General features: G+C 49.1%; 1 protein-coding gene across 7 annotated transcripts in view; it reads right to left on the bottom strand.

Annotated features, from left to right (window-relative positions):
* LOC146759474 (uncharacterized) overlaps positions 1–14639 on the bottom strand; it is a 29893-nt gene extending 15254 nt beyond the window's left edge. For 5 of the 7 annotated variants that reach the window (XM_085510677.1, XM_085510680.1, XM_085510678.1 and 2 more), the window contains exon 1: positions 14518–14639. In XM_085510677.1, the coding sequence (XP_085366803.1) occupies positions 14518–14635 (118 nt within the window). In that variant the 5' untranslated portion in view covers positions 14636–14639. Of the gene's footprint in view, positions 1–12861; positions 13109–13390; positions 13460–13776; positions 13813–14375; positions 14412–14517 lie in introns of those variants that run through there. The other 2 variants (XM_085510679.1, XM_085510682.1) reach the window with 2 other exon arrangements.
* Between the last annotated feature and the right edge of the window lie 1260 nt (positions 14640–15899).

Raw genomic sequence — 15899 nt, 5'->3', positions numbered from 1 at the left:
AATGAGGTTAACTGAGACCAAATGCCATGTCCTGCTTTTCAGCTGCAACAACTCCGGGTGACACTACGCAGGCTTGGGGTGAAGTGACTGGAAGACTGTGTAGAGGAAATGGACCTGTGGGTATTGATTGATGCTCGGCTGAACATGAGCCGACAGTGTGCCCAGGTGGCCAAGAAGGCCAATGGCATCCTGCCTTGCATCAGAAACAGGGTTGCCAGCAGGAGCAGAGAGGTGATTGTTCCCCTGTACTCAGCACTGGTGAGGCCGCACCTCGAGTTCTGTGTCTAGTTTTGGGCCCCTCACTGCAAGAAAGACACTGAGGCCCAGGAACATGTTCAAAGGAGGGCAACAGTGCTGGTGAGGGGTCATATGAGGAGAGGCTGAAGGGGCTGGGAATGTTCAGCCTGGAGAATAAGAGGCTCAGGGGAGACGTTATTGCTCTCTATAACTTCCTGAAAAGAGGTTGTAGTGAGCTGGGGGTCGGCCTCTCATGTCATTAGCAATAGGATTAGAGGTAATGGTTTCAAGCTGCAGCAGGGGAGATTCTGGCTAAAAATTAGGAAATATTATGTCATGGTTTAATAATTTTGTAATTTTGCTATCAGTATTCCACATCATAACATCATATAAAGCATGAATAATTTTACTGAATCTGCAACTTACAGAAGAAGACTACATCTCCCAGAGAACAACACAATAGGTCACGGGACCTGGACTCTCTATCAACTTGGTCGCAGAACAGACTGACGTCTTTCGAGTTCTGGCGTTCAGGGGAGTGTGTGGGAGCCTTCAGCCGTTCGCCTAGATTTCACAGTAGGCCTCTCTGTTACGGGACTCATTCTCTCTCCTATTTTGCTTGATTCGTTAGCTCATTTTTCAATTATATTGTATTATATTGTGTTATCCTGTATTTCGATATAGTATTTAGTAAATAAGTGTGACTCCTTAGATCATTGCCGCTGTTTTTTTTTCCTAATTAACTTTTTCCTTTTGGCCTAGGGCCCCTCCGGGGCCCACGGCCCCTGTCACGGACGCAGGTGGATTTTTAGTTCAAACTGTGACAGATTTTGGTGGAGAATGCGGGCAAATTGAGTTGCTGTTTTTCTGTGTTTTCTTCTGTTGCTCTTTTAGCTTTTAACAGAGCTACGAGTTTTTTCCCTGTTAAGGAGCTATCTTAGGTTTGCGATTCTGCACCTGCGAGCTTGACCTTGAAAGTCCAGGCGGACTGCCAATACTCCGGTATATTTTATAAACACTGCTGAGCTTTGTTTTCTTTTACTTTTTTTTCTCTCTATTGAGGAAAAAAAAAAGGAAAAAAAAAAAAAAAGAAAAAAAAATGTTCCCTCTAGTAAGTTTGTTCTACCAGGGACTGCATTTCATTAGTTCCTCTTTTGTGATGCTCCAAACATATTGGAGTATGTTTAAGCTAGCCACTTTTTCCTATGGAATTGTAAACATGTATAATGATTTGAAAGCATGGTTAGCAACGCTTACTTGGTATCTGCATGCAGCTCCAGAGGGAGCAACTAATGCAACTAATGCAACTATTAGTTCAGGAATGGTGGTTTTTGAGCGTATTCCTCCTTTTTTCTTTGCATCCTTTAAGCAGTCTTTGAATGAACAGTTGTCCCAGTGGACCACACTGTCAATTGTGTCAATCTCCCTGAACTTAATGTTGGCTTTTTTACTTATTGGTTCTTGGATTTATTACATTTGTTACATCAGGAGGAAGTCTTCCCTAGAATCAGAGAATACTGAGTGGCAGGGAGTGTGGAGAGACTTTGGAGAGACTTTTAGAAAACAGACATCTTTAGTGTCATGGAGCTTTACTCCTGAACACTTAAAGAATCCTGAGAGTTTGACCGCATATTTGAGACAGGAATGTTGTTGCTCAGGCAGATCTAAGGAGGCACAAATGACTTGGGGCCTAGCTAATGCTTATCGGGCCTTATTCAATACCATTCCTGAGAGGGAGGATTTTGAGGTTGAGAGAGAGAGTCTCAGGGCCGAGAATGAGAGTATCCAATCCAAACTCGACACTCTCCAGTCCGAGCATAACGCCCCCTCCGGTCAGAGCACAGCGCCCTTCGGTCTGAGTGTAACATCCTCCGGTCAGAGAACAATGCCCTCCAGTCCAGCTACAACATTCTCCAGTCCAAGTACGACGCTGTCCAGTCTGAGCGCGGCACTCTCCAGCCCAAGCACGATGCCTTCCAACCCAAGTGCAACACCCTCCAGTCTGAGCACAACACTCTTCAGTCCAAACATAACGCCCTCCGGTCCGAGCACAACACCCTCCGGTCTGAGTACAACACTCTCCAGACTGAGCACAATGCCCTCCAGACTGAGCACAATGCCCTCCGGTCCGAGTACAACACTCTCCAGACTGAGTGCAATGCCCTCCGGACCAAGCACAGTGCCCTCCAGACCGAGCACAACACTCTCCTGTCCAAGTATGACGCCCTCCAGTCTGAGTGCGGCACCCTCCAGGCCAAGCACTATGCCTTCCAACCCAACTGCGATGCCCTCCGGTCCGAGCACAACACTCTCCAGACTGAGCACAATGCCCTCCGGACCGAGCACAATGCCCTCCAGACTGAGCACAATGCCCTCCGGTCCGAGTACAACACTCTCCAGACTGAGCGCAATGCCCTCCGGACCGAGCACAACACTCTCCAGACTGAGCACGATGCTCTCCGGTCCAGGTACAACACTCTTCAGGCCAAGTATGACGCCCTCCAGTCTGAGTGCGGCACCCTCCAGGCCAAGCACTATGCCTTCCAACCCAACTGCGATGCCCTCCGGTCCGAGCATAACGCTCTTCAGACTGAGCACAATGCCCTCCGGACCGAGCTCAACACTCTCCAGACTGAGCACAATGCTCTCCAGACTGGGTACAACACTCTCCAGACTGAGCACACTGCCCTCCAGGCTGAGCATAACGTCCTCCGGTTCGGGTACAACACTCTCCAGTCCAACTACGACAGCCTCCAGACTGAGCTCGGTGCCGTCCAGTTCGAGCGGAACGCTCTCTGACACCAGCTATGTGTCCTCCGGGGTGAGCTGAATGTATGTAACCAACTACCAGGGGCACATGTAGTCCAATTTGGCCAGCCACTGGGGGCACATGTAGTCCAATTCGACCAGCCACCGGGGGCACATGTAGTTCAATCTGACCAGCCACTGGGGACACATGTAGTCCAATTGGACCAACTATCAGGGACAACAGATACAATGTTGGTTGCCCCTGTAAGAGGGCGAAAGACGAAACGAGTTTCAACTCAGTTAGAGAAAATGCAGAAGGAGTTGGAAGAGCGGAGGGAGTTAGTAGAGCAGGACTCAGGAGAGCAGGGGGACTCAGGAGAGCAGGGGGAGTCAGAAGACCAGAGGAAGTTGGAGGAGCAGAGGATGTTAGAGGGGTACAAGAAGATGTTAGAGGAGCAGAAGAAGTTAGAGGAGCAGAGAAAGTTTGGAGAGAGGAAAAAGAAGGAGAGTTACCTGGAGGAAATAACACAAGCGTCAGGGTCAGGGTCAGAGTCAGAAGAGGAGCCAAAAGTTAGATTTTCTTTACGAGAATTTCTCGAGTCCAAACTTATAGATGCAGCAGCCTCATCAACGCAATTGCCACCATCAACACCTGGGACTCTTGATAGAGCAAAAGGTGAGCAAGTATTACGACCATTATTGATCGATCTTTTAAAATGAGTGAAATTCGAGATCTAAGAAAGGATTTCACACGTCAGCCAAAAGAACATATGGTCACTTGGTTACTTCGATGCTGGGACAATGGTGCCAATAGTGCGTGGCTCGATGGCAGTGAAGCTCGCCAACTGGGTAGCATTTCCAAGGACTCACGTGTGGACAGAGGTATTGGCACATGCCAAAATAAGTCCTACACCCTCTGGAAGCGGATGTTGATAGCGGTAAGAGATAGATTCCCCTTCAAATGGGGCTTGGAGCCTGAGAGAAAGAAATGGACTGATATAGAGAAAGGTATCCAATTTTTGAGAGAAAATGCTCTGGTGGAAATGCTATACAGCCCCCAGTTCAATCGTAACGATCGAAACCAATTACATGATCCTGAAGCAGTCCACGTTCCACGACAAATGTGGCGTGACTTTACAAAAGCAGCTCCAGAAAAGCATGCCAGTGTACTTGCATTAGTATATGGCAAAGGGGACAGGAAACCCTTTGTGAATGAACTAATTGGCAGGCTTCAGGAACTTGAATTATTTATAAGCGCTACAGAAGTTAATCTGTATACTTCAGCCATTGTCAAAATTGTGGAAAGATTAAACAAAATGGAGGGAACACAAAGTGATATTATTGACAAATTGGCTAATGTGCCTGATGTAGATGAATCCACGGTGGTACAAGATGATGGAGACCAGGATTTCCACGATCGCCTATTGAGAAAGCTAAACAACATGAGTTCCTCTCGACCTGTATCATCGAAAATCTCAACCATAAAAAAGAGACGTCCTCGTATTCAAGCAAATGACAACAATAAGACACCTCGTATTCAAGCAAATGACAATGATAAGACTACACGTCTTGCCTTGTTGTTTTTCCTCTGTAGTCATGGGGAGGACATGAAGAAGTGGTGTAATTCATCCACTTCTGCACTTCAGGCATGAGTGAAAGAATTACAAGGTGAAACAAACACCAAGGTGAACTCTTCCAAGAAGGGGAGAGTTCCAGTTGCTGCAAGCCACCGAGGTAAACAATAGAGAGGCTCTGCCCCCAGCCAGGGGGGGGAAAGGGACAATAGAGTATATTGGACTGTGTGGATTAAGTGGCCTGGCACATCTCGACCACAGAAATATAAAGCCTTGGTGGACACTGGTGCACAATGCACCCTAATGCCCTCAAGTCACCAAGGGACACAACCAATATATATACATGGAGTGACTGGGGGTTCCCAAGAATTGACTATGTTGGAGGCCGAAATAAGCCTCACTGGTAAAAACTGGCAAAGGCACCCTATTGTGACTGGTCCAGAAGCTCCATGTATACTGGGAATCGATTACCCTAAGGGGATATTTCAAGGATCCCAAGGGGTATCGATGGGCCTTTGGGATAGCTTCTGTAAACACAAACGGTGTTAAGCAGCTGTCAACTTTACCTCGTCTGTCAGATGATCCTTCTGCTGTGGGGTTGCTCCAGGTAAAAGACCAAGAGGTACCAATTGCCACCAAAGTGGTTCACAGACGGCAGTACCACACCAATAGGGACTCATTGCTCCCCATTCACAAGCTAATTCGCCAATTAGAGAATCAGGGAGTGATTAGCAAAACTCACTCACCTTTTAACAGCTCCATATGGCCAGTGCGTAAAACCAGTGGGGAATGGAGGCTGACGGTAGATTACTGTGGCCTGAATGAAGTCACACCTCCATTAAGTGCTGCTGTACCAGACATGCTAGAACTCCAGTATGAACTGGAGTCAAAAGAAGCTAGGTGGTACGCCACCACTGACATTGCTAATGCCTTCTTTTCCATCCCATTGGCTACAAAATGCAGGCCACATTTTGCTTTTACCTGGAGAGGTATTCAGTATACCTGGAACCGTTTACCTCAAGGGTGGAAGCACAGCCCAACAATTTGCCATGGATTGATCCAAGCTGTCTTGGAACAGGGTAATGCTCCCAAGCACTTGCAGTATATTGATGATATTGTAGTGTGGGGCCATACAGCAGCAGAGGTTTTCAAGAAAGGGAAACAGATAATCCAAATTCTTTTGCAAGCTGGTTTTGCCACTAAGCGCAGCAAGGTGAAGGGGCCTGCCCAGGAAATCCAGTTCTTAGGTATAAAATGGCAAGATGGACGTCGTCACATCCCAGCAGATGTGATTGACAAAATCACTGCTATGTCTCCGCCCACCAACAAAACAGAGACCCAATCTTTTCTGGGAGTAGTGGGCTTTTGGAGAATGCATGTCCCAAACTACAGCCACATAGTGAGCCCCCTCTATCAGGTAACACGGAAGAAGAATAATTTCTCATGGGGTCCTGAGCAGCAGCAGGCTTTTGAGCAGATAAAACAAGAAGAAGACGCAGGTGGATTTTTAGTTCAAACCGTGACATATTGCTTCTCAGAAAGGGTGGTCAGGCACTGGAATGGACTGCCCAGGGAGGTGGTGGAGTCACCAACCCTGGGGGTGCTCAAGAAAGGATTGGATTTTGTGTTGAGGGACATGGTTTAGTGGAAGCTGTAGGTAACAGGTGAACGGTTGGACTGGGTGATCTTACAGGTCTTTTACAACCTTAGTGATTCTATGATTCTATGATTCCCTTGCCCTTTTTCCTTCAGCAAACACTCCCTGGGAGGTCTCAACACATATCTGGAATTGAAATCTGGTGTTTAATTCAACAGGTTTCAAAGTACAGTCATGATGCCATTGTCTTTCAGGAGCTGTTGACCATGAGGACCCAGGGACATCTCAGGGGAAATGAGTGGGAAGGATAACAATGACACCCTCTGCTGCTGAGCTGGGCCGGGCTCATGGGACACAGGGAGCTCATACAAGTGGGCAGCCCTGCAGAGAGACAGCTGTGCCCAGGAGCAGCTCTTGTGCACAGCACAGCCTGCAGCTGAAAGAAGGAGAGGAGAGAAAGGGGAGAGAGGATGTGTACAGTGTGAGCAGACTGTGAGCTAGCGACGGGAGCATTGCTCTCATGCAATGACACAGTAAGGCTCACTGCAGACCATGCAGCTGCTGTTCCTATAGGGTTAATTAAAACTGAGACATCACATAGCAGATCTGGCTGCAGGCATTGCATGTTTCTTTCCCATTGCATTTCCCATAACGGCTGCAGGCTGTGCAGCTGGGGCTGCAGCTGGGTGCCCATGGCTGTCCTGCAGAGCAGGGTCCCTGCTGTGCCCCAGGGACTGTGTGCCGGGTATGGGACTCTGCTGCCTGCCAGGCTCAGCACTCAGCCTGCCCGAGGAGCTGCCCAGGGTGCTCCGGAGAGACATGTCGGGGAAAGGAGCCCCCCAGCAGGGCTTGTGCTTCCACAGCTGCTCCCTGGGGCAGGGGGATCACAGCTCCACTGCACAACTGAATGTTTGTAAGGGTACTTTGCTAGAGGAGAGCCAAGGCAAGGATTTTCCATTTCCTGGTCTGAGTGAAGGGAAGAGGATTAGGGGCAGAAATCTAATAGGGGCTCTCAACTTTGAACACAGCTCTGAGACTACCCCGGTTTGGGAGCTCCCCATGCATTGGTTATTTTGTGGACAGTCACTCAGATAGATTTTTTCTGCAGGCATTAGTAGTTCATATGTCCTGCAAACAGGCAGATTTGTCTTAGACGATTTGAAGTGCTGAGATGCTTGGGCTGTGGTCTCTAAGAGCAGCTGCAATAAAGAGGAAAATATCCAGGAGTATGGGATGTGATTAGGAAATGAGAAGAAAGTAAGACTTTCCTAATATTCTACTCTTTAAGGTATGGTTCATATTCACGAGAATAAATTAAATTTCTGGAGTTAAATGATCATTTTCCAAAGAGAAAGGAAAGTTATAGTATAGCAGAAGGAGTGTCTCTGAGAATCGTCTGGACACATCATTATCTTCTGCACTCTGAACAGGACTGCAAGCCGAGGAACAGCAGATGCCCAACAGCAGCTCCATCAGCGAGTTCCTCCTCCTGCCTTCGGGAGACATAATAGAGCTGCAGCTCCTGCATTTCTGGCTCCTGTTGGGCATCTACTTGGCTGCCCTCCTGGGCAACGGCCTCATCAGCACAGCTGTAGCCTGCAACCAGCACCTGCACACCCCCATGTACTTCTTCCTCCTCAACCTGGCCCTCCTCGACCTGGGCTGCATCTCCACCACTCTCCCCAAAGCCTTGGCCAACGCCCTCTGGGACACCAGAGCCATCTCCTACACAGGATGTGCTGCACAGCTCTTTTTCTTTGTGTTCTTTGTCTCAGCAGAGTGTTCCCTTCTCACTGTCATGTCCTATGACCGCTACGTTGCCATCTGCAAGCCCCTGCACTATGGGATCTTGATGGACAGCAGAGCTTGTGCCAACATGGCAGCAGCTGCCTGGGGAACTGGGGTTCTCAATTCCCTGCTTCAAACTGCCATCACATTTTCACTGCCTCTCTGCCAAGGCAATGTTGTGAACCAGTTTTTCTGTGAAATCCCCCAGATCCTCAAACTCTCCTGCCCTGGCTCCTACATAAGGGAAGTTGTGCTTCTCTTTTTTAGTGTTAGTTTAGGCTTTGGGTGTTTTGTTTACATTGTTGTGTCCTATGTGCAGATCTTCATGGCTGTACTGAGGATGCCCTCTGAGCAGGGACGGCACAAAGCCTTCTCCACATGCCTGCCTCACCTGGCCGTGGTCTCCCTGTTTCTCAGCACTGGCTTTTTTGCTTACAGAAACCTTCCTCTGTTTCCTCCCCACTCATGGACCTGATGTTGGCACTTCTGTACTCGGTGGTGCCACCAGCATTGAACCCCCTCATCTACAGCATGAGGAACAAGGAGGTCAAGGATGCAGTGAGGAAAGTGATGAACAAATGTGTTTTAAAAGCAGTGAACTGTCCATCTTTTGGAATTCATGGCTTCTATTACAGCTTTTTACTGAATCAAGCTCTTTTCTTGTTTATTTTCTGCCATTTTATATGTGTAATTTATTCATATTCTTTTTTTAAAAAATAATGTATTGTTTCTCACTACTAAGTCATTATTGAAACCAATTCCTGTTCATCTTGTACCTTTGTAGTTTAGCCCAGACATGCTGTATATAGTGAAACAGGCTCTCTGTGAACCATAACATAATAAAGGTCATGCAGTCACTCTGTCTGTCAACCTTCTTGTGAGACATTTCAGGAGCTGTCGGGGTCAGATGTTCTCAGAAACCCACAGTCCAGCTGGAAGCAGAGAGCTGATGATCAGCAGCAGTGGCCAGCAGCAGCAGCTGGTTTGCATGTTGGTTGTCAGGTCCCTTCTCCTCATTCCCTGTGAGACCCTGCACACAACAAGTTCTTAGATGTGTGTTATCATGTCAGAAGTTTCCAAGATTCTTCCTGGGCTTCTTCCATTTTGTACACAGAGGTGGTCACTGCCTCCAGGATGGTCTGTGGAGAGGGAAAGAAGTCACAGAAGGGATGCTCACTCTCACACTGACTGGATGTGATTTTGGTGTTCTTCCAAACCGTGGCACCTTCTATTTCAAAGTAGGCTTCTCAGGCTTCAGAAACCTCTCTCTCTTATTTTTCTTGATTTATTAGCCTCAGTTTCAGTTAGATTGTATTATATTGTGTTATCTTTTTCTCCTTAGATTGTTGCTGCTTCTCTGTTTGTCCCCTTGAGCCCAGTTCCCATCTCCCTACCCCGTTTCCCTTTTCCTTTCCCATTTTTCTGGTCAGGGGTCCCGTGGGCCTACAGCCCTCCCTGTCATGGACACAGATTGATCTAGAGAACGCCATGACACAGAGGCAGGTCATTGCTAGGAGAGATTTTTCTTTAAAGCATCACGTCATGTACAGAAGGTAATTCTAAAAGCAAGCTTGCCAGTTCTTTATTACCTAGTTTTCTGAGCAAGGAAAGAATTGAGATGCTGATTTGAGACTACTACCATTGAGGCCATCCATCCTTCAGGCTGAGGAGTGAGAGTGCCAGGCCCCTATGGACTGAAGGCAGGCAAAGAAGTGGGGCTTGCTGGAGGAAAAGCCAAGAGCCAGCCCCGAGGACTCTGAGAGCAACCTGGGGAAGGGTTTCAGGGTGGAAGTTCCTGCACAGAAGTGACTCTTAGTTCAGGGCAGAGGTGCCAGCCAGGAGAGGTGGGCTGTGCAGATGGTAATGACCATGACAAGCAGCCTTTAGAGGAGGAGCCAGAAAAGGAGATTTTGGGAGGGGGATATCAAGGACAGAAAGTCGCCTGTCCTGTGACTGATTGTCATGGGTTTCCTAGATTTGCCTATGCCCGTGACAGGTGGAGCCACCCCATAGTGCCCCCCCAGGCCCAGAAAGGAAGGGAAAAAGGGGGAATAGGATAAAAACAGCAGCAATCTAAGGAGGAAAACTTATTTTCTAAATATGATATTGGAATACAAGATAACAATATAATAAAATATAATTGAGGCTAAAAAATCGAACGAAACAGAGAGAGTCCCCAAAAACCAAGAGGCCTACTCTGAACTCTAGGCGACATGGCTGGAACGCTTCCCACTCCCAGAGAAGTTCGAGAGAGAGAGAACTCCAGCTGGGCACAATATTATATAGTGTCCTGGTCCCGTGACTTATCCCTGACCGTGATGTTCTCTGGGATACGTAGTCTTCTTCTGTGAACTGCACATTCAGCAAAATCATCCATGCTTTACATGATGTTATGATGTGGAATACTGATAGCGAAATTACAAAATTACAAAACGATGACAAACATATTCATTGTTTTTCCTGGAACTCATTTCCATGCTGTCCCTCCTACTGACGTGTGCGCAGTCTATAGTGGCGGTCTCACTCCAGTGGTCATTGCGATGAATTTAGAAGTCTTCCTCAGGTTGCTTTGACCCAGCTCCTCCAATCAATACGTCAAAGCCATTTTCTTTGGCTACCTTTCCCTTCCAGCTGTATTGTCTTAAGTATAGACCCAGCTGTGTTATCCCAGCTGTATTGTAACTATAGCAACGTCTACATGTCCAACTAGTCCTATTCTTCTGACATTCCCCAAAGCCTAGGATACTTAATCTTCATGAAGGGCACCTAGTTTCTTGATTCTTATTTTCTGCTGTGACCAAAGACCCGTTGTGAATGAAGTTATCCCAGCTGGAGGCCATTCAGGACTGGTATTCCCCAGGTTTCAGTGCTGGGGCCACTTCTCTTTACTATTTTCATCAGTGTTCCTCTGGGGTTGGTATCGGAGCCTGTCCTGTTTAATATCTTTTTGATGACCTGGATGTATTGGAGTCTGGCCTGTTTAATACCTTTCTTGATGATCTGAATGAGGGGATTGAGTGCATGCTCAGTGAGTTTGCACATGGCAGCAAACTGGGAGAAAGTTTTGGTCTGCCTGGGGGAAGGAACATCCTGCACAGGGATCTGGATTGCTGGGCTGAAGCCAATGGGATAAAGATCAGTAAGACCAAATGATGAGTCCTGCACTTTGGCCACAACAACTCCAGGCAGCGCTGCAGGCCTGTGGCAGAATGGGTGGAAGACTGCATGAAAGAAAAGGACTGGGGGTGTTGGCTGATACACAGCTGAATGTGAGTGTAGCCACGAAGACCAATGGCATTCTGGCATGGATCAGAAATTGTGTAGTCAACTGGGCTATACAACAACCCCAGGCAACCTTACAGGCTTGTGGAGGCGTGGCTGGAAAGCTTCCAGATGGAAAGGGACCTTGGTGTGTGTGCTGATGGACAGTCGGCTGAATATGAGCCAGCAGTGTGCCAGGTGGCCAAGAAGGCCAATGGCATCCTGGCTTGTATCAGAAATGGTGTGGTGAGCAGGACTAGGGACGTCATCCTGCCCCTGTACTCGACATTGGTGAGACCTCACATCAAGTGCTGAGTTCAGTTTTGGGCACCTCAGCACAGGAAAGACATGGAGGTGCTGGAGCAGGTCCAGAGAAGGGCAACGAGGCTTGTGAAGGGCTTGGAGAATCAGCCCTATGAGGAGAGGCTGAGGGAGCTGGGGCTGTTTAGTCTGGGGAAGAGGAGGCTGAGGGGAGACCTTATAGCCCTCTTCCAGTACCTGAAAGGTTCTTACAGTGAGAGTGGGGCAGGTCTCTTCTCACTGGTGACTGGTGACAAGTGACAGGACGAGGGGAAATGGCCTCAAGTTGCACCATGGCAATTTTAGGTTGGATATTAGGAAGAACTTCTTTACAGAAAGGTTAGTTAGGTACTGGAATAGGCTCCCCAGGGAGGTGGTTGAATCGCCATCCCTGGGTGTGTTCAAGAGCTGTTTCGATGTGGTGCTCAGGGATATGATTTAGTGTAGGGTTTTTAGAGTTAGGGTACTATGGTTATAGTGTACTATGGGTATAGGATACTACGGTTATAGGGTACTACAGTTATAGGGTACTATGGTTATAGTGTTCTGGTTAGGCTGCGGTTGGACTTGATGATCTTCAAGGTCTTTTCCAACCTGGGTAATTCTATGATTCTATGGAGAAGATGATTCCCTTGTTCTTGGCACTGGTGAGGCCACACCTTGAGTACCGTGTTCAGTTTTGGGCTCTTCACTATAAGAAAGAGACTGAGACTCTGGAGCATGTTCAGAGGACAACAGAGCTGGTGAGGGGTCTGGAGCACAAGTCTCATGAGGAGCAGATCAGGAAATGGGTTGATTTTTCTGGAAAATGGGTGGCTCGTGGGATGTGGTGGTAGATGTAACTGTGAGCAAGTCATAGAATTTATAGAATTACCCAGGTTGGAAAAGACCTTGAAGATCATCAAGTCCAACCGCAGCCTAACCGGAACCCTAAATCTAAAAACCCTACACAAAATCATATCCCTCAGTGAGGGAACATTGCGAAATATAGTGACTCATAGAGACCAATAGCGACACATAGAGACCCATAGTGACCCCACAGAGATCCATAGTGACCCATAGCGTCCCATAGAGACACATAGAGACCCATAGTGACCGATAGAGACCCATAGAATGAGAGAGAGCAGAGGGAGGGTATTGTGGCTGCTTGGCAGCATGAGGAGCTCAATCATTTAGGGCTTTGGAGTAGATGGTGAGAGAGGGTGGGGAAGCCCACAAAGGTGCAGGACATGGTGCACATGGCATGGAGCTGGGGAAGCTTCCCAGCACTTTGAGGTGACCACTTCCAGGCAGGAACAAATCCCAGCAGTCCATGCTGAGCATGAGAACAAGGACACACAACAGACACACAGTGTGTAGCTTTGCTGAGGGATTTATTGATCATCAGGGAGTGTCATTGATCATCAGGTTCTTCATTATCAGAAGGCAATGCTGGTCATCAGAGGGCAGCACTGGTCATCCGAGGGCAGCAGTGGTCATCAGAGGATGTCAGAGGGCATCACTGGCAAGGAGGAGCCTTGTCCCTGCAGGGTTTGTCCCCAAGGACTTAGGGCAGGAGAAAGACTGGCAGCAGCCAAGAGGCCCAGGGCAGGATGTGGGTCCCCTGGGGACAGAAGCCACAGCCCCTGTCCCAGCTGCATGGTGACTCTGGGCCATCCATAGGGCACCCTGAGCCTGCCCCCTCCAGATCCGTTCCTCTGCACAGCCCCATAGAGCGCAAGGGAAGGGCTGAAGGTGACAGTGCCCAGGTCCCCCTTGTACAGGCCACAGAAGGTCCCCTCCATACCATCAGTTCCCAGCACTGATGCCCAGTCCTCAGTGCTCCAGGTACACACAGGGTCCACCAAGTTCCATTTGGGTTTGTAAGCATCCCCATGCCACTCACCTAGACATGTAGATCCAGGGCCGCACGTCTCACATGTGGGGGATTCTCCTCTGTCCTGCTGAGCACGTCCTGGGGAAAAAGGGGCCGTTAGGGACACACCGAGGCTATGGAGAGAATGGAACATGTTGGAGCAATAAGACACAGTGGGACACCCTGAAGGTGCAGGGACCCATTATGGGCACTAGAACAGAATGCCCAAGGCATGGTCCTGTAGCCAGCTCATCCCTAACTACCCCCATTGCCTCCTTCCCCTGCCCAATGCCCTTTCACTTCTGGAGGGAGCCCAACAGAGGCCTTGGGGCTCCAGGAGTGTCCCCAAGACCCAGGGGAACTGAGAACAGCAAGACATCGCAGTCCCATCCTCACGCCATGGTCAACCAACTCACCAGTCCAGGAAGGGCAACAGCAACAGGTGGCGGCGCCTGGGGAAGAAGAGCCATGGGGCAGCGGTGAGAGAACATTGAGTCTGGGGGATCACAGGGTGACCCCATCCAAGCTGCCTGGTTGGTCCCAGGGCTGCCCCCAACCTCATGGCTGCCAAGGACTGTGTGCGCCTCTGCCCATGGAGGTGCCCAGGGCTGGGGTTGGGTATAGATACTGGGTAGGGGTCTGGGGGGACCAAAGGAGGGGAATAGGGGTGCCAAGAGTCTTGGGGGTGCTAAACAGAGAGGAACGGAGAACGAGGGAAAATGAAACAAAAGGCATTGGGGACCTAAAGAGATAAGAATCAGGTTGCCAATTAAAGGAGATCTGTTGGTGCAAAAAGGATGGGATGTGGGGACCCGAAGAGAGGGCATTTGGAGCCAAGAAGAGAAGGGATTTGGGGAACCGATAGAAAAGATGACGAGGATGCAAATGGAAGAAATTTGGATGTGCCAAATAGAGGGGCAGCCTCTGCCAGGCAGGGACAGACCCCACCTGCTCCTGCAGAGCTCCATGCAGGGCCACCCTTGGGCACAACCAATGTGTTTGCCCAGACACTCACCACAGTAACTTCCAAGTCTGGCACTTGCAAAAGTGGCTGTGGGGAGAGGAGTAGGAGAGAGCGTAAGAGGGATGCTCGCATCGGGGATCCCCAATGGCCGATCACCTCCAGCCCCAGCCCACATCCCCCACAGATGCTTCACCTGAGCTTCCACTGTGCAGCACAGGGCAGCGAGGAGCATCACAAGGCTGAGTACAGCTGCCTTCATCTTCCTCTGTGCTCTGGGAGCTGGGTGAGGCTGCAGGAGGCAAGGTCTGCATTTATCCTCCAGAGAGCCTCCCACTCCCCAGATGCCCCTGGGCTTGGCAGACTCCCCTGACATGGACTGAGCCCTGCATGCAGCCATCCCCTTCCTTGGCCCCAGGAAACATGAGGAAGCCAGGGATCAGAGGAAGAACACTGAGTGCTGGGATCCCAATGTCACTGAGCCCAAATCCCCCAGGTCCCAGCACTCAGCACACACGGCATTTCTGTCCCCCAGGACCACCCAGAGATGACGCTATCCCCATATGAAGTCTTTGTCCAAGGACTCATCACTGAGTCCTGTCCAGTCCTGTGAGGCTACAAGGTTTGAGGCTGATTTTATCGGGAACTAAGACACAGCATTTGGGGACACTGGGAGGTGTGAGGATAACAGGGACATGGGGAGTGTGGAACTTACGAAGATATTTGTAAGGCAAGGGGTCACAGGGAGATGGGGACATGAGGATATGGGAACATCATGGGGACATGAGTGTATCATGGCAGTATGGAGACATAATGGAGATAGGGGGAAATGGGGACGTGCAACCAAATGGGAACTTCTTGGTGACAGGGACCTGGAAGTTTGTAGGTGGGGCCATCAAGGCCAGGCTGAATGTAGCTCTGGGCCGCCTGGTCTGGTGGTTGGCAAACCTGCACTAAGCAGGGGGATTAATACTAGATGATCTTTGTGGTACGTTTCAACTCAGGCCATTCTATGATTCTGTGTGGGCAGTGGGGAAAATTGGGGGATGGGGGCACATAGACACAGGGAGGATCTCAGCACCATTGAACTATTGAATCATGGCATCATTAGGGTTGGACAAGACCACTTCAGTCACGTCAGGAGATGTGCCGTGCATTTTCTGCTGTCTTTACACAGCCAAGAGCAGAAGTCCCCATGTTACATCCAGAAATCTGCATTGCATGCCTGAGAAGGCAGTAGTGCTGCCTCTGTCCATGAGGACAGTTTGCCACTGGGACATGCAGGCACGGAATCCAAGGCTGGGGGTGAAAATTGGCAGAAGGTACCTGAATAGGTTCTGAAGTCACTGGGCTCTGTGCCTGAGCTTCAGCAGAACAAAGGTGTCCTATGGGTTTTGTTCCCTTGATGATCCAGCCACCTGTCATGGCTTCAAAGAAAGTGAATCTTTTTTTATCTGGATGAAAGGAAAGAAATAATAGAGAGCTGATAAATGGCTTAGAACTGCAAACAACTCAAGGATTCTACAAGGAAACATGATATGCCAATTTAAAGTGCTTCATCTGACAGAGCAGCCAGCT

This window comes from Coturnix japonica, chromosome 10, assembly GCF_054131305.1.
Source record: "Coturnix japonica strain WE chromosome 10, WE-NBRP24, whole genome shotgun sequence".
Classification (NCBI taxonomy): domain Eukaryota; kingdom Metazoa; phylum Chordata; class Aves; order Galliformes; family Phasianidae; genus Coturnix; species Coturnix japonica.
Note: the sequence above shows the minus strand (reverse complement) of the source record. Positions and strands in the feature narration are given on the sequence as shown.